Source organism: Protomyctophum bolini, assembly GCF_963924005.1.
Source record: "Protomyctophum bolini genome assembly, chromosome: 3".
NCBI lineage: Eukaryota > Metazoa > Chordata > Actinopteri > Myctophiformes > Myctophidae > Protomyctophum > Protomyctophum bolini.
In genome coordinates, this window is record NC_137864.1 from 11,837,393 (window position 1) to 11,864,642 (window position 27,250).

The window sequence follows — 27,250 nt, forward strand, 5'->3', positions numbered from 1 at the left end:
AGTTGCTGTACTTTGCTGTTATAGAAGTACGGCCATGCAGCATGTCTGGAGCCTTGTTATTAAGGACTTTGTGGTGCTAAATGGTGTAAATGTTTCAGTAGAATAGCAGGAAGACCAAAATACAACTGCCCAAATTACTTAATGCACAGGCTTTATGGGGCTGCAGCTCTTAGCACCAAACTCTATTGGGCACCAAACGCCTGTCCACAAAGAAATAAGTCAAACTGTTGCAAATATCAGCGGGGCTATTGTCCTTGTGGCTGCTGAAGTTTTGCTGATACACATCAGCACCTACTTTTTGAAAGATATTGAACAATTATACTGTATATGACACAACATAATGCCCCCAAAATGCAAGTCGTTATTGTGTGCAAAATCTGCCAAATGATACAAATGTTGGACTACCTCCAAACAGAGAAGGCCTCGGCTTCAGGTCGAGCCAGGGTGACTCCTGGTTGCATAGCCCTGTCTCAGTAAATGGCTGTTGTCTGTATGTCTTCCCAGGAGGGACGCATCATGTCTCAGGTGAAACAGGTTGTAATGGTGATGTCTTAACAACTTCCTGTCTGTCTTCCCCAGGTAGGACGCATCATGTCTCAGGTGAAACAGGTAGGCCTGCTGGCTGCAGGCTGTCAGCCCTGGAACAAAGATGTGTGTGCAGCCAGCGGAGACCGCTTTGCCTACTGCGCTACTCTGGCTATATACATCTACCAGGTAATCTACAGTATACGTAATGTTACTACTGTATGTTTAAGTGTTAAATAGCTCCATATTGTAATAGTAATCATTGCTATAAACTGTTTTTAACAGTGTTATACAGTAGCTCTATATTGTTTTAGTAATCATTGCTATAGTGTCTTCAGTAACAGTGTTAAAAAGTGTCTCTTGTTATCTCTCATTTGGACCAGCAGTACATTGAGTTTAAACCACGTGTCTCTTGTTATCTCTCAGTTGGACCAGCAGTACATTGAGTTTAAACCACGTGTCTCTTGTTATCTCTCATTTGGACCAGCAGTACATTGAGTTTAAACCACGTGTCTCTTGTTATCTCTCATTTGGACCAGCAGTACATTGAGTTTAAACCATGTGTCTCTTGTTATCTCTCAGTTGGACCAGCAGTACATTGAGTTTAAACCACGTGTCTCTTGTTATCTCTCATTTGGACCAGCAGTACATTGAGTTTAAACCATGTGTCTCTTGTTATCTCTCATTTGGACCAGCAGTACATTGAGTTTAAACCACGTGTCTCTTGTTATCTCTCATTTGGACCAGCAGTACATTGAGTTTAAACCACGTGTCTCTTGTTATCTCTCATTTGGACCAGCAGTACATTGAGTTTAAACCACGTGTCTCTTGTTATCTCTCATTTGGACCAGCAGTACATTGAGTTTAAACCACGTGTCTCTTGTTATCTCTCATTTGGACCAGCAGTACATTGAGTTTAAACCACGTGTCTCTTGTCTCTCATTTGGACCAGCAGTACATTGAGTTTAAACCATGTGTCTCTTGTCTCTCATTTGGACCAGCAGTACATTGAGTTTAAACCACGTGTCTCTTGTTATCTCTCATTTGGACCAGCAGTACATTGATACCACGTGTCTCTTGTTATCTCTCAGTTGGACCAGCAGTACATTGAGTTTAAACCACGTGTCTCTTGTCTCTCAGTTGGACCAACAGTACAATGAGTTCAAGCTGCGCTCCATCATGTCAGAACATAAGAAGACCATCACAGCCATCAGCTGGTGTCCTGACAACCTGGACCTGTTCGCCTCGGCCTCCGCAGACAACCTGCTCATCATCTGGAACGTTGCCGAGCAGAAGGCTGTCGCACGACTGGACAACACTAAAGGTGCTGAGTCTGACTAGAGATGCACTGGACAATACTAAAGATTCTGACTAGAGATGCACTGGACAATACTAAAGATTCTGATTAGAGATGCACTGGACATCACTAAAGGTATACTGATTAGAGATACACTGGAAAATACTAAAGCTATACTACCCCCTCCCCTCTCCTCTCCTCTCCTCTCCTCTCCTCTCCTCTCCTCTCCTCTCCTCTCCTCTCCTCTCCTCTCCTCTCCTCTCCTCTCCTCTCCTCTCCTCTCCTCTCCTCTCCTCTCCTCTCCTCTCCTCTCCTCTCCTCTCCTCTCCTCTCCTCTCCTAGGAATCCCTGCTTCAGTCAGCTGGTGTTGGCACTCTGCAGACGGGGTGGCGTTCGTGTCCCTTCGTGGACCCTTGTACGTGTGGGTGTACGGGGGTCCCGACCCGGGGGTCACGGTGCACAAGGAGGCCCACTCCTTCCTCTCTGACATCTGCCTGTTCAGGTGGCACCCTGCCAAGAGAGGGAAGCTGGTGTTTGGACACACAGACGGTAGTCTGTCTATCATTCAGCCAGGTAAAACCTGGACAGACACACAGGAATACAAACAAAATGAAAAGTATCAGTCTGTGTCCTTTGGTGTGGGCCATAGATTCATGTTTCACTTTTGTATACATACAGTATGCTATAGCTAGCACACACAAACCCATATGCACAATTATGTTGTTGCATCTGTTGAAAATGAAAGGCACAGAAAAGTGCAGCTGCATCCACAAATAAAATCCATCCATCATATCCTATAAAAGCCTGTCCACAAGCATGCACAATAACTATAAATAGGCTATACATAAGTCATTTTAACCCATTTAGACCAGAGGCCATTTTAAAAATGGCTTTTATATCCTAACCTAATTTTTCTGATAAGTGTTGTGTTGCTATATACAGTACATAGCAACATCAAGCAAAATGACACAGATGCTTCCCAGGTCTAATTGGGGAAAAAGAACAGAGTGGAATTCCGATACTCGGAATGGGCATTTTTACTGCACAGCTAAATGAAATACATTTTAGTGAATTGTTTTACAAATGACCTACAACTTAAATTAAAGATCTGTTCTCCCATAGCATACGGTCAATTTAAATCTTTGATTGCAGACTTAGCCCCTTAAATGTTTTTAAACATGTATTACATCAGCAAATGTTTCTTTTCTGTTCTGTTCTGTTTCTGTTTATTATCCTCAGTGTCTTTCGAGAATAAATAATGGTTTGAATGAATGAAAATGTGTATAGCTACTGTATACACTCTTAAGTTAACACTGGGATTTTACTGTGCAGACATTTATCTTCCATTCAGCTTTTTTGTGGAATACCATTTATTTCAGATCCAAATCCTTGTGTGTAAATTAAGGTATAACACAATGTGTGTTGTTGTTGTTTGTTGAGGTGGCGCTAGCCCTACAGGTTTAATGTTTGTCTCGTCTAGACAAACATTAAAAACGCCATTGACAATGGACAGAATATAATGTTTGTTTTGTCACTAACACAAACATTAAATGCCATTAACAATGAACAGAGTTTATACAGATGTCTGTTATACTGATCAAATCGGCATATGCATGTTATGTTATGATATCGCGATGATGTAAGATGATAAGGGTTTCTAAAGCGCCCCTCACTTACTTCACACGGGTGTGTTTTTTGTTGTCTTTGCAGGCTGTAAGAGCCAGAAGCATGTGCTCCGTCCAGAGTCTCTAGAGGGAACAGACGAAGAAGACCCCGTTACTGCTCTGGAATGGGACCCTCTGTCCACTGACTATTTACTGGGTAGGATGCAAGTATTAGTGTGGGCCCAGTTCAGACTTATAATTATAGAGACCTCTCCCTGGTCAGTCCTGTGGCTTCCAACCACCTTTTTGTTCCATCAATGCAAGACATGACCTTTCAGAGTTGGCATGGAAAGGGCATCAAATGGTTTAAAGACCTATTTATAGAAGGGAGGTTTGCATCCTTTGATCAAATTTCAAAGAAATATAGTCTACCTAGACCACACTTCTACAGATTTCTGCAGGCCCGGCATTATGTGAGCTCTATATTACCTGGCTTCCCTAATAAGCTTAATGCTAACCCTATTGATGAATTTCTGTCTTTTGACCCAATGACTAAGTTTAACCCATTCTGACCGGGCACCCATTTTGGTGTTAGCATCATGTTATGCTTTAGCTATTGAAAAATAGCAGATCTACAAGCTCATAGCGCGCCACCGAGTGGCGCGCTACGAGCTTGTAGGTCTGCTATTTTTGAAAAATCGAAGAGCGACTGACATTTTTAGAATCTGATCTCAGGTCAGAATGGGTTAATCAGACCAGTGTGTGTCCAGTGGAAACCTCGTATGAATCCGATCTCAGGTCAGAATGGGTTAAGTGCAAGAGCGGTGATGCAACTTTGTTCCACCAGTATTGGATGTGTCCAAAATTACAACCATTTTGGGGGAATGTGTTCAATACTTCAATGTCCAACATTCTACACCAAAATCTAGACCCAGATCCCTTAATGGCTCTCACTGCTGGAAGAGATGACCTTCCTCTAACACGCATAGAGTGTCGTATGGTCGACTTTGCCTTATTGCTCGCTAGGCGTGCCATTCTGCTCAAATGGAAGGATGCTGCCCCGCCCGTGCTCCGTCAGTGGCTTTGTGATATAATGTCCTGTCTCGAGTTGGAGATGTTAAGGTTTTCAATTGCCGGCTCTGAAAAAAAGTTTTACAAAACCTGGGGTCCGTTTCTGACATTCTACCACAACACACAAACTGTATAGTGTGCCGTGCCTATGCCTCGGCCAACGCCAAACCACAACCGAAACAAATTCTGCTCTACTATTAAAAATCTGCTTTATTTTTTATTTTTATTTTTGTAATTATGTATGCATGTATTTCGTGTATGTGTAGATTTATGTATTTCATTTTGACTGTTTTTCCGACTATCCTTGGGATTGTGGGTGGGGGGTGGGTGGGTGGGATAGGGGATTTATTTTTATTTTCGTATTTGATATGTCTCTGTTTAATACTTGCCCCTGGGTGTGTCACAAAAACTTTAATAAAAAGATTTTGAAAAGAAAGGATGCAAGTATTTACTGGGATACAAGTATTTACTGGGATGTACTGTCTGTCTGTCTGTCTGTCTGTCTGTCTGTCTGTCTGTCTGTCTGTCTGTCTGTCTGTCTGTCTGTCTGTCTGTCTGTCTGTCTGTCTGTCTGTCTGTCTGTCCCTCCGTCCAGTGTCTAACCTGCACAATGGCATCAGGCTGGTGGACAGTGAGGCGTTGACCTGTATCACGTCCTTCAGCTTCCCTTCGGCTGCCGCCTCGGTCCAGTGTCTGGCCTGGGTGCCCTCTGCACCGGGCATGTTCATCACTGGAGGTACGTGAGCTGTTCCGTCAAATGGAACCAAATGGACCAGTACCGTAGAGGGTCCATTTGGTTCCATCTGCACACTCTAAGAGTTACAGACTTTGTGTCTGGCCTGGCACCCCTCTGGGGGGTTTATGATTAATGAATGATGAACTGATACATCACACTGAGCATTTTTTTGGTCTAATATTCGTCTAAAGGGCCGTCTAAAAATGCGAAGAAAAACGGTTTTGGAGATATGGCTTATAACCCCTCACGCATTAACAACTGGGTGAACTTCAACCTAACTCTTGATACTGATCGAGTGCCAAGCAGGGAGGCACTGGGTCTTTGGTATGACCCGGCCGGGGATCGAACCACTGGAGAACTAATATTTGTCGTCTGTAATCCAAATCCATATTGTACTAAACTGTAAGAGTGTGTGTGTGTGTGTGTGTGTGTGTGTGTGTGTGTGTGTGTGTGTGTGTGTGTGTGTGTGTGTGTGTGTGTGTGTGTGTGTGCGTGTGTGTGTGTGTGTGTGTGTGTGTGTGTGTTTCAGACTCCCAGGTTGGAGTATTAAGGATGTGGAATGTGTCTCGCTCCACTCCTCTGGATAACTTCAAACTGAAGAAGACAGGCTTCCACGCCCTGCATGTCCTCAACTCCCCTCCTGCCAAGAAAGGTGATGCATGCATGTGTTGAACATACTGTATAAGGACCACAATGGAAACAAGTCCCCGGGACCAATTGTGAATGTTATCCTTTTAGCCTAAGATGTTTTATGTGAGTGTGTCCTATAGAAAGGTGGTGTATGTGCTTAAATCCAAGTATGCAGAAATGGATGCAATGTAAGCATGTTCCCTGCATTTAGTAATTGGGGCGGTAGTGGCTCAGGAGGTAGAGTGGCTCCAGTGTCCTTGAGAAGGACACTGAACCCATAAATGCTCCCGATGAGCAGAATGGTGCCTTGCATGGTTTCCTCTGCCGTCAGTGTAAATTGGGTAAATGAAATGCACAGTGCTTTGGATGAAGGCATATAAAGGCACCGTTTACCATTAAGAGTCCGATTTAGAACTGTTGATCAAATCTTATTCAATGACAACAAAATCTCAGAGGCTGAATCTCATCAAATGGCGGTCCGTGGCTCAAATGCCGAATAAATATAATGGACCTTGACTTGAAATCCACTGGGCTAATTGCATGAATGTGTGCTCTTTTCTCTTACATGGGTTAGCTCTCCCAGTAAGGTTTGAATGGGTTAATTAAACTTAATTGAATGTACATGGGTGGTCTTTCTCTTAGCTGTGGGTTCCAGCTCTCCCAGTAAGAGCCAGTACACCAGCTCCACCAGTGAGGCGGTCCCTCCTCCCACTCTGTCCCAGAACCAGTGCTTCTCTCTGCCTCCCGGACACGCTGTGTGCTGCTTCATGGACGGAGGCGTTGGCCTCTACGACATGGGAGCCAAGAAATGGGACTTTCTGCGAGACTTGGTATAGTCTACATATTTAAATATGTAATATTGTAATGTTTTTGCTCATCCCTTGTTTTGTTGTTGTACATTTTATTAAATTGCACATGATATTGAGTGAGGGGCACCTAAAGCAAACATAAAAAGTCTGCCACATGACATCACGGGGGCACACACAGAGCCAGGTGTTTCCCCTGTGCTACACTCAGTGCCGGTTCTAGGCCTTTTGAGGCCCTAGGCAACATATTATACAGAGCCCCCCCCCCTCCTGCTTTGCCACGCTGGATAAAAATTGTAAATTTGCCATGAAAATGCTTCAATCTGGTGCACTTTGAGATCAAAATTAAGAAGCTAGGTGGGGGCCACATATGTTTATAAACAAATCCCAAATGTTTATAAACAAATCCCAAATGTTTATAAACAAATCCCAAATGTTTATAAACAAATACCAAAATGTTTATAAACAAATCCCAAATCCCATGAGACTTGGTCCTACCCCCCCGACCATGAGACTTACTACAGGTCAACTGGTAGTGGTCCTACCCCCCCCCCCCCCCATGAGACTTACAAATCCCAAATGTTTATAAACAAATCCCAAATGTTTGTAAACAAATCCCAAATGTTTATAAACAAATCCCAAAATGTTTATAAACAAATCACAAATGTTTATAAACAAATCACAAATGTTTATAAACAAATACCAAAATGTTTATAAACAAATCCCAAATCCCTTGGTCCTACCCCCCCGACCATGAGACTTACTACAGGTCAACTGGTAGTGGTCCTACCCCCCCCATGAGACTTACAAATCCCAAATGTTTATAAACAAATCCCAAATGTTTGTAAACAAATCCCAAATGTTTATAAACAAATCCCAAAATGTTTATAAACAAATCACAAATGTTTATAAACAAATCACAAATGTTTATAAACAAATACCAAAATGTTTATAAACAAATCCCAAATCCCTTGGTCCTACCCCCCCGACCAGCCTACACTCAATGGAACATAGACTTATCATTGGTATTTGGTAATACATGAAGGAAGTAACGAAGAGGCCCCAATTTCTGTCCAATATGGCTGCTATAAAGCCTATAATGCTGCCTGCCCCTTAGAGGCATCCTTATAGAAGACATGCAGGGCCCTGGCCTCTGGATTTCACAGTGTTCATAGTACAGGTATGTTTCATTACCACTGAGTGTGTCGTGTCTCTCTCTCTCCAGGGTCATGTGGAGACAATCTTTGACTGTAAATTTAAGCCAGACGACCCCAACCTTCTGGCCACAGCCAGCTTCGATGGGACCATTAAAGTGTGGGACACCAACACCCTCACAGCGGTATACACCTCCCCGGGGAATGAAGGAGTGGTGTACTCTCTGTCTTGGGCACCTGGTATGAAACACACACACGCACACGCACACGCACACGCACACACACGCACGCACGCACACACACACACACACACACACACACACACACACACACACACACACACACACACACACACACACACACTGTGTGTACGGTTGTAATCAAATTTAACACCTGCGTTCCACACCAGCAAAGGGAGTGCAGTGTCCAGTGTGTCGGACCCACGGTTGTCCAGAACTGCCCCAAAAGGCCTGTGCCCAGTGTCCATATATGGAGCTAGCCTGTTCTGACATCATTCTGACGTCTGCATAGACTCCATATTTGGGCATATAAGGACACAGACATAAGGGTATTAATTTCCAACTTGCATCGTTCCAAGTAGGCCAGTGCCCAACGAGCACCGCTGTAGAGGCTCCAACAGGGCACTGCTCTAGTTAATTTAATTTAAGTGGAATTGTTTACGATTTGTTTTCTATTTTGAGCTGTCCATGGTGGAAAGTGCACATACAGTGTAGCATGTGTGTTTTTGTTGAAATTGTGTATGCAAACATTTAACTGCAGTTCTTTAAGGCTGCCCTCTCTACCAAGTTTAACCTATAGCGATTAATCCTCTCCTCTCCTCTCCTCTCCTCTCCTCTCCTCTCCTCTCCTCTCCTCTCCTCTCCTCTCCTCTCCTCTGTGTATGTGTACGTTGTGTGAAGGAGATCTGAACTGCATAGCAGGGGCCACGTCTCGTAACGGAGCGTTCATCTGGGATGTGAAGAAAGGAAAGATGATCACTCGCTTCAACGAGGTCTGTTTACTGTACATCCATTTGGTTCCATTCGTACACTCTCTGAGTTACAGCACCCACAGGCAGGTTAATGTGTAAAGTGGTGTGTGTGATGTCCCTGCACGTCATTCTGAACGGATTTCAGAGTTTCTCTAGAACAGTCTGAAGCGAGTTTGTATAAGCCAATCCAATTGTACGACTTGAAATGTGCACTTGGTGCTCTCTCTCTCTCTCCCCCAGCATGGTCAAAGTGGTATCTTCTGCATAGCGTGGAGCCATAAGGACTCAAAGAGGATCGCTACCTGTAGTGGAGATGGATTTTGGTCAGTAACCTTCTTCTCTGGTAGACGTTAGTTTATGTCTAAAGTCTGAATGTTTCAACACATTTCAGTCTAAAGGTGGTTCCGTGTAGTCACTGCAGGGTTTTTTCTTTTTATCCAAGGAAGACTGATAATTTAATTCAATATTTTCTTCTTCTTTTTGTTGGGAGGGGTGTAAATTATTATAATTACTAGACAATGCATGAACGTTTTAAGTCTCATTGATATCATATTGTTTGGTTACAGTATCATATTGTATTGTTGTAGGCCTATTGTTTGCAGTACCATCAGCATATTGTCGTATTGTTTGCAGTACCATCAACATATTGTATTGTAATATTGTTTGCAGTACCATCAGCATATTGTATTGTTGTAGGCCTATTGTTTGCAGTAACATCAGCATATTGTATTCTCGTATTGTTTGCAGTACCATCAGCATATTGTATTCCCGTATTGTTTGCAGTATCATCAGCATATTGTTGTATTGTTTGCAGTATCATCAGGAACATTGACGGGAAAGTCCTTCACAAATATAAACATCCTGCTGCAGTGTTTGGCTGCGACTGGAGCCAGAATAACAAGTATGTGTTGTCTGTCTGTCTGTCTGTCTGTCTGTCTGTCTGACTGTCTGTCTGTCTGTCTGTCTGTCTGTCTGTCTGTCTGTCTGTCTGTCTGCACATCTAACCAATTATTTTGATAAAACCTTTAATTCAAATATAGTATATATGTAAAGATCTTTCATATAAAAATGCTGTATGTATGTGTGTGTGTGTGTGTGTGTGTGTGTGTGTGTGTGTGTGTGTGTGTGTGTGTGTGTGTGTGTGTGGGTGTGGTGTGTGCGTTCCTGTAGGGACATGATAGCTACAGGCTGTGAGGATAAGAACGTGCGTGTTTACTATCTGGCCACCAGTTCAGACCAGCCTCTCAAAGTGTTCACAGGTCACCTGGCCAAGGTGTTCCATGTCCGCTGGTCTCCTCTCAGAGAAGGAATCCTGTGTTCTGGATCTGATGATGGGTAAGAAGAGCCACTCTGGCTCTCACACTTCTTCTCAAACTGTTTCATGCCAAGGACAAGTTAATTTAGGTTTTTCTTTTGCCTTGTATTGCTGTACACAACAGTACTTTTACTTTTTCTTACTCTTTACCTGCAAATCTGTAACCTTAAACAGTACAGTACAGTACAAAAAGAAAGATTTTAGTTTTTGAGCAAATTCAGGACCAGTTAAAAAACTTGACTCCACGTAATCTAAACTTACTAAAAAATATGCAATTAATTAACCAGTAAAGGCCTATTCCACGATATGACCCATTTTGACCCGTCCACCAGTGACATCATCAATGGGGAATCTAAGCTAATAGAAACTGCAGGCTTTCTATTCCTGGAAAAAACGATGTACGGGTTTCTGAACTGCCCACAGCCCTCCTATGATCGAGTAGGAAAGAATATTGGTATTTTATCATACCATTAGTGAAGACCAATTATATGAAGATAAGAAAAGTGGTGAAGTGGTACTTTAAGATTATTTTTTTCTTGTTTTCCTTCTTTTTTGTATGTGCATAGGGTTGTACAAACTCCATAAACCACTAAATAAATGAACCCAAAAAAAACAGGTCCTCCCTTTTAACCTTAAAATCCCCCAAAAATATCTTTATAGTAAACAACCCCAATTTGGTAGAACTTTGCATGACCTACCCCCCTCCCTTTCAAACAGACCAAACTGACTGTCGAACTATATGAAGTATATGAAGTATGAACCAACAAAATACTACTAATGGTAATAGTAATAACAGTAATAATAAAATACCGAATCAGACATCTTCCCCAAACACCAAATCATATGTAAAAATGGGTATACAAGTCCTAGCCTCCTCCCTTGGCACCTGTAATACCTACACAATTATCAAACTGAACATGTACAAATAAAAAAATAAACAGTTTGTACCCCCCTTCCATGAATGATGACTGAAAATACCCTCGAAGTTAACCTCGAATGACACATCAAGAATTACCAGATCTACTTGAAAGCTGGAGTACAATTAAACCTCGAAAAATAGAAACACAACATCCGTCATGATTCAAGAAGTCACACCTGTGGATTTGAAAAGTAAATACATTCAAAGCAAACATATCTAAAGTCAATAATCCCTTGTACCAGCAAATTCGAAACAACATATGAAAACATAAACACAAAATCATAACAATCCAGTATCGACATATTTTCTTTCTCCTTCTCTTTTCCAAAAGCTCAATGAAATTTCCTGCGATGACGGTTCACGCGCATAGACTCCTTTTCTTTTCGACTAAAATATAAACGCAGATGAATCCTGGCTTTGGACTGTCTTGTACATCCCAGTAATCAACAGGAATGGCAACGATCTTCATTTTGGTCACAAGGGCATTTTGCGCAAAGGATGGCTGTACCAGCATTCCTCAGGACCGAATACTCTTCTTCCATGTAGGATCACCTATTTCTGAGCAATCAGAAATCGGTTTTGACTATACGACTGTATACCAGCCTCAGTCATGACACCGCTAAAGTGTAGCAGAGCACTTCTTGTAGACGTGACATGAAGATGGACTGAAGATTGATATCCCATCGATGATGTAGTATTGACGAAGTCTTCTGATTAACCGCTTAGCCGCTGTCGGTGATGTGGACCACTGTTGTACACAGGATAGCTGTTGTAGAGCTGATAATCACGACTCGACCTGGAGTAGCGCAGAAGTAGACAGACAGCCTCTGATAGGACATGATCTCAGATGTTCGCTGGCACACCCTCGCCTACTCCAAGATGCTGTAACTGCAACTTTCTCTCCCTCAGCTTCCTGTTGGAAATATGAATCAACTCCACACCAAGATTAAACATCCTTTTGCAAAAACACACCCATGCATTGAACTATTAGTTCAGTTAGTAGACCATTCAGTGTTACTCCCAAAGTCCTAAATAAATACTCATATTATACTCCACTCATATTAAAATCAAATTATTCTTATTGTGATGTACCTTTTATCTTGCCAACTCCTAGTAACTTTAACAATGTAGTCTCATTTTCCGTTCCCCTTATTAATGCCATGGTTGTTTCGTAGAACAACCCAAATTACTCCTATATGTGAATAATGCATCCTAAATTAGACTGCACATTTGTTGACAAAAAGTCATTTCTCCAAGCAATTATAAGTCACAAGTTCAAAATGTATTGCATGTTCCCTCTAAATAAACAAAATTATTAATTTGACCTTATGCTATCCTCCCCCCTTCTGTCACTCAAAAAGAGTGACAGACTCTATATACATATACTGATTGCGTCAAGACGTCAATGATTCTTTCTGTCACAACCTCCCTTTGCTGTACCATCCGCTGTCCCACTGCCCCCCTGATAGCATATACTGTGCATTGTCATTGCCTCTCCCATTGTTCTGTTTTTTTTGTTTTGTTTTTTTCACCACACACAGGAATGGGGTTTCTCTTTTCCACATTCTGTCAAGAAAGAGGTTTCTCTTTTGCCCACAACCCCTCATGTCCAAAGTCAATGGAAGCACCTTGAAAAATAGGACGGACTCATTGTGATGATAGTCTAATTGCGGTGATGGTTTCCCCACTGGTGTCACACCTTTTTTATTGCCACATTTGTTATAAATGGTTACTGTATTGAAACAGGATATAAAACTAAGTCGTGCATTTTGTCTGTTGAAACATTTCCCTTTTCCTGCATTTTGTGGCTGTATAACTTATCTTCTCCCATCCCATTACCATCTGTCCTGTCCTGTCCTGTCCTGTCCTGTCCTGTCCTGTCCTGTCCTGTCCTGTCCTGTCCTTCAGTACGGTGCGTATCTGGGACTACACACAGGATGCGTGTATAAACGTATTGAGTGGTCACACAGCTCCGGTCAGAGGGTTGTTGTGGAACACAGAGATCCCATATCTACTCACCTCAGGTAAGGCTGCTGCAGAACCACACATTAACCACTTCACCACTATTAACAATTAACCACTATTCACTATTCTTTTATTTTCCTAAAATAGCAGATATACGCAACGTAGTTTGAGCTCGTAGCTCGACTATTTTTTGGCTCTGATATTTCATACAATTTCAGTCATGCCCAAAATTGGGATGCCAGGGTTCACGGAATTGAATCTGTATGGTCATTATCAGACCTTACCCTTCCAACTGGGCACTCGGGTGAAATCACCCCTCAACGGCTTCTGACAGACATACTAGGGGTTGGAACATGCATCCAGCAAGCCCAATATTGGGCCTTAACTTAGGTCGCATTCACACTTCTACTTCTATAGACTCGATGCGAATTGGCGGAGAAGTTGCATCATTATTGCATATTTAATTTGCTGCGTTTGCCTTCACGCTGGCTGTGTAAACCACATCAAGGCTGTGTAAACCGCATCATGATGATCCAATCCGATCACCATATACAATTATTATGCATATTCCATGTTAGCTATAAAGTTTATAGATCATGCTGAGCTAAACGTGTTTCATTTTGAAGTATTTAATTTACACAAGATGAAGAAATTAAGTCTCTACTCGGATCCAGACTCACAGTGACAGCCCTCCATGTTTATGCACAGACAGACAGAATATTCTGTACACTATGTGTTTTTATGTATTTCCTTAAGCAATATTAATTTCGATGAGGGCTTCGGTCTCCTTATTGGACCACGTCTATCCACGGTAACGGGACATGTTTGCGTTGCGTAAAATATGCCTTCTCCGTCTCCAACTGTGTTTACTCCTCATTCATCCGCCACATTGTTTGCTTAGTTAGTTAGTTAGTCAGTTAGTTGATTTGTCTCTGTCATTTATGACATCAGTTGTACATACAATATACAAAGGTTTGCGTTTTACATTTTCTTTATTTGATGTGATTGCATTCACACAGTCTGCAGTGAATCGTAGTCAGGTGTGCTTGGAAGCGAAATGAAACCCCCGTTTTTTGGCGAAGTAGAATGCAGTTCTTTGATGCGCATCAGGATTTGATTGAGCCTTAATTCACACCTGCCAAACGAAGCACACTTTCCGACAATACGCAGCAGGATTCATTTTAATCACAGTAGGCCTATAGCATGCTGGTGTGAATGCGACCTTAGATGTCAAATGTTCAGCATGTTCAAATCATGTATTTAGCGCATTGCGAAACGGGGATAGATTCCCGCGCTCGATCTGGCTGATGATGCCGACAGTAATAGTAACTTGATTTAGTTATTTGGTTCCATGTGTGCACTCTTCTGAGTTAAATGAACAGTGATGCTCTGATGTGTTTCAGGGTCCTGGGATTACACCATCAGAGTGTGGGACACCAGAGATGGAACATGTCTAGACACGGTGTTCGATCATGGAGCTGATGTTTATGGTGAGAATGTACCAGTACTGTTAACAGTACAGGGTAGTACAGTCAGTACAGGTCCCAATGTATCCCTTTAATCCTTATTTGTGTCTATATTGTTATGTGTTATAGACCGTTAAGGTCTGTAACAGTACAAATAAATAATTGAATAAGATTTAATAAAACTAAAGACAGATTAAGACACATAAAAGACACAAAACAGATAAAAGGCTGCAGTGTAGATTGGGGTCGCAGAGATGAAAGAAAATGAATGGTTTGGATTCTAATGTGGGTCTGTGATATAATGCAGTGGTTCTAATGTGGGTCTGTGATATAATGCAGTGGTTCTAATGTGGGTCTGTGATATAATGCAGTGGTTCTAATGTGGGTCTGTGATATAATGCAGTGGTTCTAATGTGGGTCTGTGATATAATGCAGTGGTTCTAATGTGGGTCTGTGATATAATGCAGTGGTTCTAATGTGGGTCTGTGATATAATGCAGTGGTTCTAATGTGGGTCTGTGATATAATGCAGTGGTTCTAATGTGGGTCTGTGATATAATGCAGTGGTTCTAATGTGGGTCTGTGATATAATGCAGTGGTTCTCAAACATTTTGGACTCAGAGCAACCCTGGAAATAACTTCTTCACACACACGGCACCCCTGAATTACATTTTGTTTACGGCACTTTAATTTACATGTATGTCATATACACTATATCAATTCGTACATCTTTTCCCCTAGGTCACAAGGAGAATATTTGTTTACATTATTAGGAGAGATTGAAAATGACGTTTGGCGTTTAACCACTTAAACCTCAGCATTCCTAATCTGGAGGGAACATTAGCCAAAGTAGAGTGAAGGTCTGTTTCACAAAGTTTAGACATTAAAGTATTCTGAGGCACCCTTGGACTTGCGTCACGGCACCCACGTTGAGAAATCCTGATCCAATGCACATCGGCTCTGTCAGGTGGAAACCTCATGTGTCCACACTTTTCCAGATAAAAAAAAGAGCTCCAAACACATCACGTTAAAATACGGAGCTAAGAGGTTTCTGTACGACAGCAATGATATCAAACTGCAGGTAGCCTACATTATGAAATGTAAAAATGTGGAAATCACTGAACTCTGTACCACCTTGTTGTTGTTGTTGTTGTTGTTGTTGTTGTTGTTGTTGTTGTCCAGGTTTGACCTGTCACCTTATTGTTGTCACCAGGGCTGACGTGCTGTCACCTTATTGTTATTGTTGTCACCAGGGTTGACTTATTGTTATGTTGTCTCCAGGGTTGACGTGCCACTTTATTGTTATGTTGTCTCCAGGGTTGACTTATTGTTATGTTATCTCCAGGGTTGACGTGCCACTTTATTGTTATGTTGTCTCCAGGGTTGACTTATTGTTATGTTGTCTCCAGGGTTGACGTGCCACTTTATTGTTATGTTGTCTCCAGGGTTGACGTGCCACTTTATTGTTATGTTGTCTCCAGGGTTGACGTGCCACTTTATTGTTATGTTGTCTCCAGGGTTGACGTGCCACTTTATTGTTATGTTGTCTCCAGGGTTGACGTGCCACTTTATTGTTATGTTGTCTCCAGGGTTGACGTGCCACTTTATTGTTATGTTGTCTCCAGGGTTGACGTGCCACCCCAGCCGACCCTTCACCATGGCCAGCTGCAGCAGAGACAGCACGGTGCGGCTGTGGTCTCTGACCCCTCTCATCTCTCCTCTGCTGCTGCATGTCCTCACTGAGCAGCCCTGGGACAGGATCATAGGAAACACTGGTAAGATTATAGTAAACGTGCACTTTCTTCACTCTACCTCATGGAGCTATAGCCGTGGATTACACCAGTCTCTGTGTCAGTCTTTTTATGTAGATTATGCGTTTGACACACACAGACACAGTGTTAATCCCATGTACAACACACTGACTTTTGTCTTTTGTGTGTTCGTCTTTTTATTGTATCACTTTAACTAATGGCTACACTATATAGTGTGCACACATACACATCGGCCAATATGCTCACACTATATACGTACCGGTATATCTTATCTCAGGTACTATGTGTAAATAAATATGTTGGTTTTTTTGGAGAAAAAAAAGGTTTGAATCCCAGCTCAGTGGCCTTGTAGTTAAAGTGTCCACCCTGAGATTGGGAGGTATAAGGGTGCGATCCTTGGGGTGGATCATGCCATATACTATACAATTTGAATCCAAAGCCTCCCTGCTTGGCACTCAGCATCAAGGGTGGATTGGAGTTAAATAATTCCCTGTGACATACAAGTGACATTTACAAAGGGCGTACAGTACATGAGGTCCAGGAGGTGTACTTACACATCATGTCCAGGAGGTGTACTTACACATCATGTCTAGGGCCATGGTTCAGTGGTACTCTATCATGTTACATTATGTTTGTTTACAGACAGAGCAGTAACTGGTATTCCATCATGTAATGTTACGTTTGTCCAGACAGAGCCATGGTTCCTGGCTCGCCGCCCCTGCTCTGTGGTAAAGTGTCCCGGGACATCAAGCAGGAGCTGGATAAATTGACGTCGGACGTCAGGGTCAAAAAGCTACGCTGGTTATCGGAGAGCTTCTCGGTAACTACAGTACATCACCGATGTCATTTATATGTCGTATATCCTATACTGTAGGATCCTAGTTTGGTTACTATACCATATATATAACATTGTCCTAATAGGATCATAGTTTGGATATACTATTGTACCAAAGCCAAGTATAGCACATAATAATGAATAAACAAATAAATAACTAAACAAAAAAAATAAACAAAATAACTAAATAAATTGGTCCTTGACATGAAAACATTTGAGAACCACAGTTTTTGATTGGTAAAAGGCTAAAATATAGAAGGATACTTCTGAAAGAGAAGACACAGAATGTGTGTGTGTGTGTGTGTGTGTGTGTGTGTGTGTGTGTGTGTGTGTGTGTGTGTGTGTGTGACTTTACACCTGTGTGTGTGTATCCTCTTCCAGCCTCCAGGGGGAAGCAACAACCTGTGGGACTTGGTGTCAGTCATCAATGGGCAGGATGACTCTCTGCTGCCACCTAGCTATGGAAAGGGAGTGATGCATATGAAACACCTACTGCGCTTTAAAACTGTACGTCTGCAGAAAAACTATTATGTACAATTGTACATGTATCTATTTATCACTGCAATTCTTCTTCTTCTTATTGATTAGGCATGGGCCAGAGCCATAGAGTAAGACAGAGTTGCGACATTGAGGGGGGGCAGAAAACTGCCCGGTCACGTGGTTCATGTACACTCGCGCGAGCCCATATAGACTCCAATGCATTCCGTAAACCCCTGGTGTCCCTATTCGCCAACAGAAGTCTATGTACAATAGCCGCCATTGGACTGGCCCCATGAAGTAAACAGAGTTGTCGTAACTCTGTCTTACTCTATGGCTCTGGCGCATGGGCGAGATTCAACAAGACCAGAAAAATAATCACACTTATGTGAAGTGAGGGGCGCTATTATTGTCGTATATCACATGTGGTACACACAAACACAAAACTGGGATAGTGCCCCTCAAAAATCTCCTCTCCTCTCCTCTCCTCTCCTCTCCTCTCCTCTCCTCTCCTCTCCTCTCCTCTCCTCTCCAGTCAGAGGCTCAGGAGTTGACCATAGTAAAGATGTCTAAGTTTGGAGGAGGCATCGGAGCTCCCAGTAAGGAGGACAGACTGAAGGAAGCAGCACAGATCCATCTCAGACTGGGACAGATCCAGAGATACTGTGAACTCATGGTGGAGCTGGGACAGGTAGGATATACTTGGTGGAGTTGGCACAGGTATAGGTATAGGCTACTTGGGTTTGAACACACAACCTTGTGGTCCGAGGGCAAGAGCTCTGCTGACTGAGCTACACGGACACCCCATCAATTACTTCATTGTAAACAGCAAAATCATTCAGTGTTTTTTATACCAATTATGTGTGTCCTGGTTTTTGGGATCATTGCCCAAATTACTACAGTGTGTTCGATGTTCATGTTTTCACGTACAAACATCTTTTCAACCGGGATTTCAGCTAATGGTCCATAGATTGTGTGTAGGACATTTCACGCAAATTATTTAAAAATCCACGCAGAAAATCATGTACAAGCATTTTTCAAACTGCTAAAAATGGCGGAAATATGAGGGCGGAGCTTACTGGTCAAAGTGCCATGAATTTTGTACAAACAAAGCAAATTAAAAAATAAATAAATGCTATAGCACCCCCCTTTGGCCAATTGGAGTAAGACTGCTTTCAGTGCAATTTGGCATGACCCTCTACTATACTGTAAAGTGACATATGATGCTGCATGTATGTATTAGAGGCAGAAGAAGAATTTTCACAAAACAGCAATAATATATCATATTTTTGGCGGAAGGAAAAGAAGGAGAAGGAAAAAAACAAGTGACCAAAGTCACTTTGTGACTTCTTGGTCCCTTAATAATCTCTCTTTCTCTCTCTCTCTCTCTCACTCTCTCTCTCGCACACGCACACGCACACGCACGCACGCACGCACACACACACACACACACACACACACACACACACACACACACACACACACACACACACACACACACACACACACACACACACACACACAGTGGGACCAGGCGTTGTCTGTCGCCCCTGGTGTTTCTATGAAGTACTGGAAAAAACTCATGCAGAGGTAATTTTCTTTCTTCTTTTTTTCAAACTTGAATATAAAATTGAGAATCGTTTGAGCCTTTCTAGTCAATTCAGTTATGTTGTGTACAAGTGCTAGTTATTTTTTATTCCATTTCAGACGTCAGAACAGTTCTCCAACCTTGCCTTTATAACTGACTAAGTAATGCCTTATATTGCAATGTAATTATTTCGCTGCCCGCTAGGTGGTATAGCATAAGCACAGCTAACATGTGCCAGCCGTTCAGTCTCAGCCTACGGGCCATCGTTTCATTTCCGGGTTATCAGTGAGGTGGGGGCTATTGTTGTGAGCACAGTTGTGACCAGTAGCATTATCACACACTGTTTACCTCTTGTCAGAAACGGTTACATGCCCGGCCGGAGCGATGCGAGACAAAGTCACAAATTAAATACGATCATTGGGATGCGTGACGGCTCACCATGGACAGCGCTCGAAGCTTTAGAGATACAGGGCTTTGAAAATCGTGTTATAATGGAGGCTCAATGGAGCTGGATGGAAAAAAACCCATAGCTGGTGGGGACGGAGGCATTGCATAGAAACCGGAGCAATGCTAAAAGGTATAAATTGACAGTCGCCTCTTTCATATATGGAGTATACGGTTGTCTACGAACATGTACGTAGTTAGCACCTGCCGTACCCTATAGCCTATAGGGGTCCGAATATGTTCGTAGATGGCGCAGAAAGAATTATGCACTCACTGAATTTTAGACCCGAATTTCATATTAAATCTATTCTATTCTATTCTATTCTATTCTATTCTATTCTATTCTATTCTATTCCATTCTCTCCACCCCCAGGAGAGCTGACCAGCTTATGGCAGAGGACAATGATGATGTCATCCCATATTGCATCGCCACCGGAGACGTGAAAAAACTAGTGAGCTTCTTCACTGGCAGAGGACAGCTGACTGCAGCCCTGCTGGTGGCACAGGTAGAGAGAGAGAGAGAGAGAGAGAGAGAGAGAGAGAGAGAGAGAGAGATGGTGATGATGATGATGATGATGATGATGGTAATGATGAAGGCTATCTTCCTCAGGGGGCGTGTGAAGGCAACATCCATGTTCCTCAGAGCTCCTCTGTCAACAATGCAAGCAACGATGCAGACAACAGACAACAATACCAGAGGTACACTCGCTGCGCGCATGCACCCACACAATATATTGGACAGTGGATTTTAGATTTATGTTTTAGGTTATTAGATTTTGAAGTGCAAATATAGCATTGTTGATGGGCGCTAGCCCCTCCTATGCCCAGCTTTCGGGGTTTGTGTGAACACAAACATTGAAGACGGAGAAGTGAGGACGCAAATTGTGATTGGCCAGAATGAGATGATGTATGATGATATGAGCACCTCTCGCTTCACACAGGTGTGTTGAAATCAGCAAAATAATTCTGTTTTTAATGGCACCTGTCTTTTTGAACCTTTGATCATGCTGAAAGAAACATAAACCTAGTATTGAACCGATATCAAAAGAATGTATTGTTGTTGGTGAAGTTTGAATGTGGCGCAGAAAAAGTATTTTGTGACGATGAAGGCTGCAGATTCAGTCAGTGTTTTCTGTAGAAGCTTCCATGCAGCACAATCAACAAGTTAGGAAAATATTCAGAAAAATACTACTATTTAAGTAGGGTGGAAATAAAAAAATAAGGAATAGTTTTTGATGCTTTTGTGTGATGCTAGGGCATATTTTGGCTATACACTGGCCTCTTGAGACCAGGGGCTGTACTGCAGGCTAACTAGTGTGTTGTGTTGTGCAGTCTGCTCCACAGGGTGAGACCAGGGGCTGTACTGCAGGCTAACTAGTGTGTTGTGTTGTGCAGTCTGCTCCACAGGGTGAGACCAGGGGCTGTACTGCAGGCTAACTAGTGTGTTGTGTTGTGCAGTCTGCTCCACAGGGTGAGACCAGGGGCTGTACTGCAGGCTAACTAGTGTGTTGTGTTGTGCAGTCTGCTCCACAGGGTGTCTGAGGAACTGGCTGAGTGGTACTTCCAAGATGGCCGCTCTGTGATGGCAGCCTGCTGTCATCTAGCTGTAGACAACATAGAGGTACAGTACAGTATTGTGTGCGTGCGTGCGCGCGTGCGTGCGTGAGTGCGTGCGTGCGTGAGTGCGTGCGTGAGTGCGTGCGTGCGTGAGTGCGTGCTTGCGTGCGTGCAGAGAGAGATAGAGAGAGAGAGGCGTGCATATGGATCCAGGAAGCTCCGCTGTGTTTGGCCAGTAGTCACTGTGATTGACTGTTATTCCTTCCTAGACTTTTTGCAACTATGCCTAACCGACCGTAATTATAACCGTAAACTAAGTAAAACTACCGTTATTCCTAAACCTAACCTTATTCCTAACATCAGTATAAAACTACGTATGCTTAAACTTTCCTAAACCTAACCTTATTCCTAACATCAGTATAAAACTACGTATGCCTAAACCTAACCTTCACCTTAGTAAAAAAATATTCCTAAACATAACCTTAATCCTAACCTCAGTAAAACTATTCTTGAATCTAATCTTACACTCAGTAAAACTATGCATAAACCTAACCTTAACCTCAGTACAAGTATTCTTAACCCTAACTCAGTAAAGCTATGCCTGCCAGCCTGTGCCAGGAAGCCAATCATGTATTGTTTGTGTTTGTGCATCTCTCCTCAGTTAGCCATGTCCAGTCTGATCCGCGGTAACGAGTTGGAGTTGGCCGTCTGCGTGGGCGTGGTCCTGGGAGAAGCAGCCAACCAGAGTACGGCTTACTGCCTGGAACTACTGGCCAGGAAGTACATGACGTCAGCAAGCTGGTGAGATCATTTGAACTATTAGCCAGGAAGTACAAGCTGGTGAGATCATTAGACCGCCAGTTCAGGTCTGTAAGTCCCGGAAAAGATGTGTTGTGATTGGCCAGTAATCACTTGAGTGGCAGTGTGACGTAACGTGCCTTCCACACTTCCGGCGTACTTCCTCTCCCAGTGTAAAAAAGCTGATTCGGTGGTTGCACAACCCATTCATAGTAATTCAAAATATATATATTTGTCCTTCGTGTGTTCCCGTCCAGGGAGCTGTCAGCTGACCTCCTCCACATGATCCCCGACAACCACCTGCTATTGGCCAAACTCTGTGCCTTTCACACTGGAAGTCTCGCCCACATCAACGCTCTGCACCAGAGGGTGAGTCAGAAATCACTTAAGGGAGCACATCCTTCATTTTCTACCTTATCTTCACATAATTGGTCCTGAATAATGCTCATTACAAGACGGCACCATTTCTGTCTACTCACTCTGAGTCTCTGTGGATGATGTGGACAGTTTAGAAAACTGCCTGCAGTGACATCATCAGTAGGCAGTTTTAGTAATTTCAACAAAGATATATCTTTTATTTTCTCTTATTCCCTGTTGAATGTTGATGGTGTCTGAACTGCCCAAAACTCACCAATGAGACACAGAGTGAGTAGACAAAAATGGTGCCATCTTATAATGAGCACTAGTGAGGACCAATTATATAAAGATATGGTTGACAAAGTTGAAGTACTTCTTTAACCACCTCATTTAAGCGCTATATATTTCATTACAAGACAATTCGTAAAAATAGCTGATTTAAAGCTCCCAAGGAGCCTCTAGGCATGTTGTCTCTAATGGAAGTGTGCGTGTGTACTGTATCATTGCAGTGCGGCATCCCGCTCTCAGAGGAGTGTAGCGCGCTGGCGCAGGCGGCCATGTTGGAAGGAGACTTATTCACCGCTGTCAAATACCACCTGCTTAGTCCTGAGCCAGAGAATGCTCTCTGCGTAGGCTTAGAGTATATCAAAGGTAAACACTGTGTGTGTGTGGGTGCGTGCGTGCGTACGTGTGCGTGTGCGTGTGTGTGTGTGTGCGCGCGTGCATGTGTTTGCGCGTGTGTGCTTGCGACCGTTGATGCATGCGCATTACTTTTGTTGTTAATTTTACATTTTATGTTTTCTATCTGTTGCTGTCCATGGTACTGTACCTAATGCATTCTTCAGTCAAAATCAATTACTCATGGAAGCTCATACTTAAGACCTCTTTTCCTCACAAAGGGGGCTGATGATGTGAGGAGCCCCACATTAGCTCTAGAAACGGGCCATCCTTAAAGCAACCTGTCTACTGATCAGATGGTTACAACCCCGTCTCCCAAATGGTCCTGCCTAATATACTGTATGGCATGACGGTGTTCAAGCTGCAGCTCTGCAGCTCTACGTTCCTAGCCTGAAAGTCAGTCGAATGGTTATTTTTCCCAATAAATCCCAAGACACACCTGGACATGTCACTGGTCATGTATCCATTCCTTTCTATATTGAAATTGCCAGACTGGGCAGACCAATGGTGGACATTGGGCAGCGGTGGCCTAAAGGTTAGAGGAGCGCCCTTGTTGCCGAAAAGGTTGGCCGGTTCGATTCCCCGGGTCATCACTCACCCAACACCGCTGAAGTGCCCTTGAGCAAGGCACTGAACCCCCAACTGCTCCAGTGGAGGGTAGTAGACTGTGGTTACACTGGTCAGCTCCCAGGTTTTAATGTGTGTGTCTGTCTGTGTGTTTCTATGTGCAGGGCGTTGCTGAAAATGAGCACTTGTGCTCAGCTACTATACCCTGGGTAAATAAAGGAAAATAAAAACACCAGACTTGGCACCAACACTGTCCAGGGGCATGAGAATAGTCACACCACTGATCAACACAAGTGTAAGAGCAGAAATTAGAGCTTAAATAATGTCTCCTCCTCATATACACTGTAAAAACCCCAGTGTGCATTGTGTCCACCAGGCCCAAGGTGTGGCTGAGACACCGACATTGGCTTTCAAAGTTTGCAGGGTTGGTCCGTTTTGAACAAAATGTCTCAAATCATGAACGCAGCATGTGATTTCCGTGAACTTTTGCATGCACATTCCCACTAGGCCGAAGAACTAGCACCCTTTTCACATTGGCCTACTATAGCACCACCAGGAGGCCACAATGCACGCAACACTGAGGATGTGTGCTGTTGTACCATGAATGTGCTTGACTACCAATCAAGTTGATGTCCTGCCTCCCCAGAGCAGCTGAGTGGATCCGATTGGACGGTGGATAGTGTCCAACCAATCCTGGACCTGCTGAGTTATATCAGAACAGATCGCCTCCTCATGACCAAGCTCACTGAGTATACACCACCTTATTTCATTCTTTTTCACATCATAATTTATCATTATGATTATTATTATACATTTCTATAGTGCCATACCGCTATACTGTATATATTACTTCATTTATTGAACAAAATCTAAACCCCTCTCTCTCTCTCTCTCTCTGTGTGTGTGTGTGTGTGTGTGTGTGTGTGTGTGTGTGTGTGTGTGTGTGTGTGTGTGTGTGTGTGTGTGTGTGTGTGTGTGTGTGTGTGTGTGTGTGTGTGTGTGTGTGTGCGTGCGTGCGTGCGTGCGTGCGTGCGTGCGTGTGTGTGTGTGTGTGTGTGTGTGTGTGTGTGTGTGTGTGTGTGTGTGTGTGTGCGCGCGTGCAGAGCTCGCAGTGAGTTACTGATACTGTGTGGTTACATAGGAGCTCTGCTGGCCATTAGAAGACAATACTTCAACATTGTGCCTGCTCTGTATGAGTACACAAGGTATGCAACCAATTGTCACTATAGTATGTTTGCTTACGTGTGTGTGTGCGTGCATGCCACATGCATATGTGTCCGTTACCTATGGTGTCATGACGCAAGTCCAGGATACAAGAATACTTTTAATATTTGGAATTCATCAATATCACTTCAGTTGTTTAACAACCATCGATTCTTGGTCACATGTGAGTTAAACTTGTTCTTGGTGCATTCTTGGTGCTTGGTGGTCTGTGGTGTAATGCATGCTAAACGTGGGGGTCCTTTAAGTTAAAGAAAGTTTGAGAACCACTGCTGTATTTTTGATTGATTGATTGAATACTTTATTAGTCAGAAATGTAAACAGCGCAGAGGTACTGTAAAACACGTGTGTGTGTGTGTGTGTGTGTGTGTGTGTGTGTGTGTGTGTGTGTGTGTGTGTGTGTGTGTATGCGTGCGTGCGTGTGTGTTCCTCAGCCAGCTGTTGAAAAGGAGAGAGGTTTGTATTCCTCTGAAGATAGAACAACTGTCAGCAGAGCTGGACGCATGGCGGGCGTGCACACACACACACAACAAGTATGTTCCCAAAAATACACACGTGCACGCACACACACATTTGAACGCACGCACGCACGCACGCACGCACGCACGCACGCACGCACGCACGCACGCACGCACGCACGCACGCACGCACGCACGCACGCACGCACGCACGCACGCACGCACACACACACACACACACACACACACACACACACATATTACGTAGATTGCAGTGAAGTTCAAGTTGCCCGTACCAATCTGGCATTGACATATCCAGTGCCTATTATGTCTATGGTTTCAACACTCTAAAGTAGCCAGTAGCTATGGGGGAGTAGCCCTGAAGGTACGCCCCCTCCACCACCAAGTCTCGTCTGCGGTGCCATTGGTAACCATAGGATGTTAGCGCAAGCTTCCATCTGACGCCGGCACCCGCTTAGGAGACCATTAGGATTTGCGTAACATGTCGCCTCTAGTGGCTCCAATCGGGATGGTGTATCTATCTATAAATGCACCGAAAAATGTCTGTCAGTCATGCTGTCTGTCTGTCTGTAGCCTACACTTCCTTATATTAACCTGACTCTGCCAGACTCTGCCGGATGGGGCAGTAGAGAGTACTCTCTACTGCCCCATCCGGCGAACATCATTTGCTGTTCATATATTCAGAATGGGTAAGGACTAGTCTAACTAAATTAACAAATAAGCAGGTAGGGCCCTATTTCTGAGCTGAATTCTGGGAATCGCAGTTTCCAACAAACCACATAAACGCTGAAATGTCAGTGGAGATACCAGGGATGGTGCCAAAACCACAACTAAAACGAATGTCTGTCTGTCTGTCCGTCCGTCCATCAGATGTGTGTATGATGTTCCTTCAGAAGACCAAAGAGAACAATACAACTGTCTGCTGAAGAGAATCCAGCCACTGGACCCTGGTAACCACACTAATATTTTTATTTTTATTACAGTTAAACTCAGCCTGTATTGCTGTATACAATCATTAATGCTATCAATCAATTTGCTATCAATCAGTCCCCCAGGGCTCTATACTAGGCACCCATATATTTGACCCTCTACAGTCTACACCAAATATCTTCAAATGTTCAGCCATAGAATAGTGGCACTAGTATTAGAGCGATTAAGTGAGTTAAATGTGTTTGTTTGTTTGTTTGCTTGTTTGCCTGCCTAGGTGTGTTGGTGTTGTGTGGGACTGACTATGTGACAGGCTCCAATCTACCCAGCCACTCTGATGTACAGCTGTCCTGTTTCACTGGACACAGAATACAGGTGCGTGTGTGCGTGTGTCCGTCTCATGCACGACCATATGCACGCACATGCACAGTGGTTTGTTTACAAAGTGACAGAGAGACGGCAGCAAAGCCAGGGATTTTTGTCTAACCTGTAGTGTACACAACCTATTATACATACAGCCGCGGACAAAGCCAACTGGGATATTGACAAAACAACAAACAAAATATTAAAACAACAAAAAAAAGTGTCGTACCCTGCCCTTTTTTTCTTCTTTCTAATTATTTGTTCGGCCCAAAATCCTGTTTGTTGTCATGATTTGTCACGATCCGAGTTGGCTTTGTTCGAGGCTTACAGATCTTTAAATAAATACTTTTTGAAATTTCTATATGGGAAAAATGCATGGGGAATTATTTCCTGGGCCAGTCGTCGTCATGAAAGGGGGCGGGACTGCAACACTCTATTCGCCCTGTGGTGGGGCAAGGGACATTGCACGTCATTCTACGGGCCCCTAGCTCTCAGCAAGGAGGAGTAGGACGAAGCCTAAAAAAAGTAACTTGAAATTGTACTGATGTACAGTAAATGCACTTCCACTGTTGTTTTGGCTCATGTGCAGGGTCCGGTGTTTTTCCTGGAGGACGGTAAATCAGCCATCCCCCTCAACGATGCTCTGATGTGGGCTAAAGTGAACCCCTTCTCCCCCCTGGGGACCGGGGTCCGGATTAACCCCTTCTGA

General features: G+C 43.3%; 1 protein-coding gene across 1 annotated transcript; it reads left to right on the forward strand.

Annotated features, from left to right (window-relative positions):
- Positions 1–591: 591 nt before the first annotated feature.
- On the forward strand, positions 592–27,250 carry wdr17 (WD repeat domain 17; the record flags this gene model as incomplete). The annotated part of the gene is made up of 31 exons (XM_080758896.1): positions 592–714; positions 1,666–1,849; positions 2,165–2,395; positions 3,533–3,643; positions 5,093–5,233; positions 5,763–5,885; positions 6,506–6,693; positions 7,895–8,063; positions 8,744–8,835; positions 9,055–9,137; positions 9,629–9,715; positions 9,985–10,149; positions 12,957–13,072; positions 14,417–14,503; positions 16,104–16,253; positions 16,940–17,070; positions 17,467–17,592; positions 18,098–18,253; positions 19,088–19,152; positions 19,968–20,100; positions 20,205–20,293; positions 21,116–21,215; positions 21,813–21,952; positions 22,207–22,318; positions 22,816–22,957; positions 24,198–24,300; positions 24,655–24,756; positions 25,207–25,305; positions 26,122–26,201; positions 26,456–26,553; positions 27,131–27,250. The coding sequence occupies 31 exons, from the start codon at positions 592–594 to the stop codon at positions 27,248–27,250; spliced, it is 3,846 nt and encodes a 1,281-aa protein (XP_080615022.1).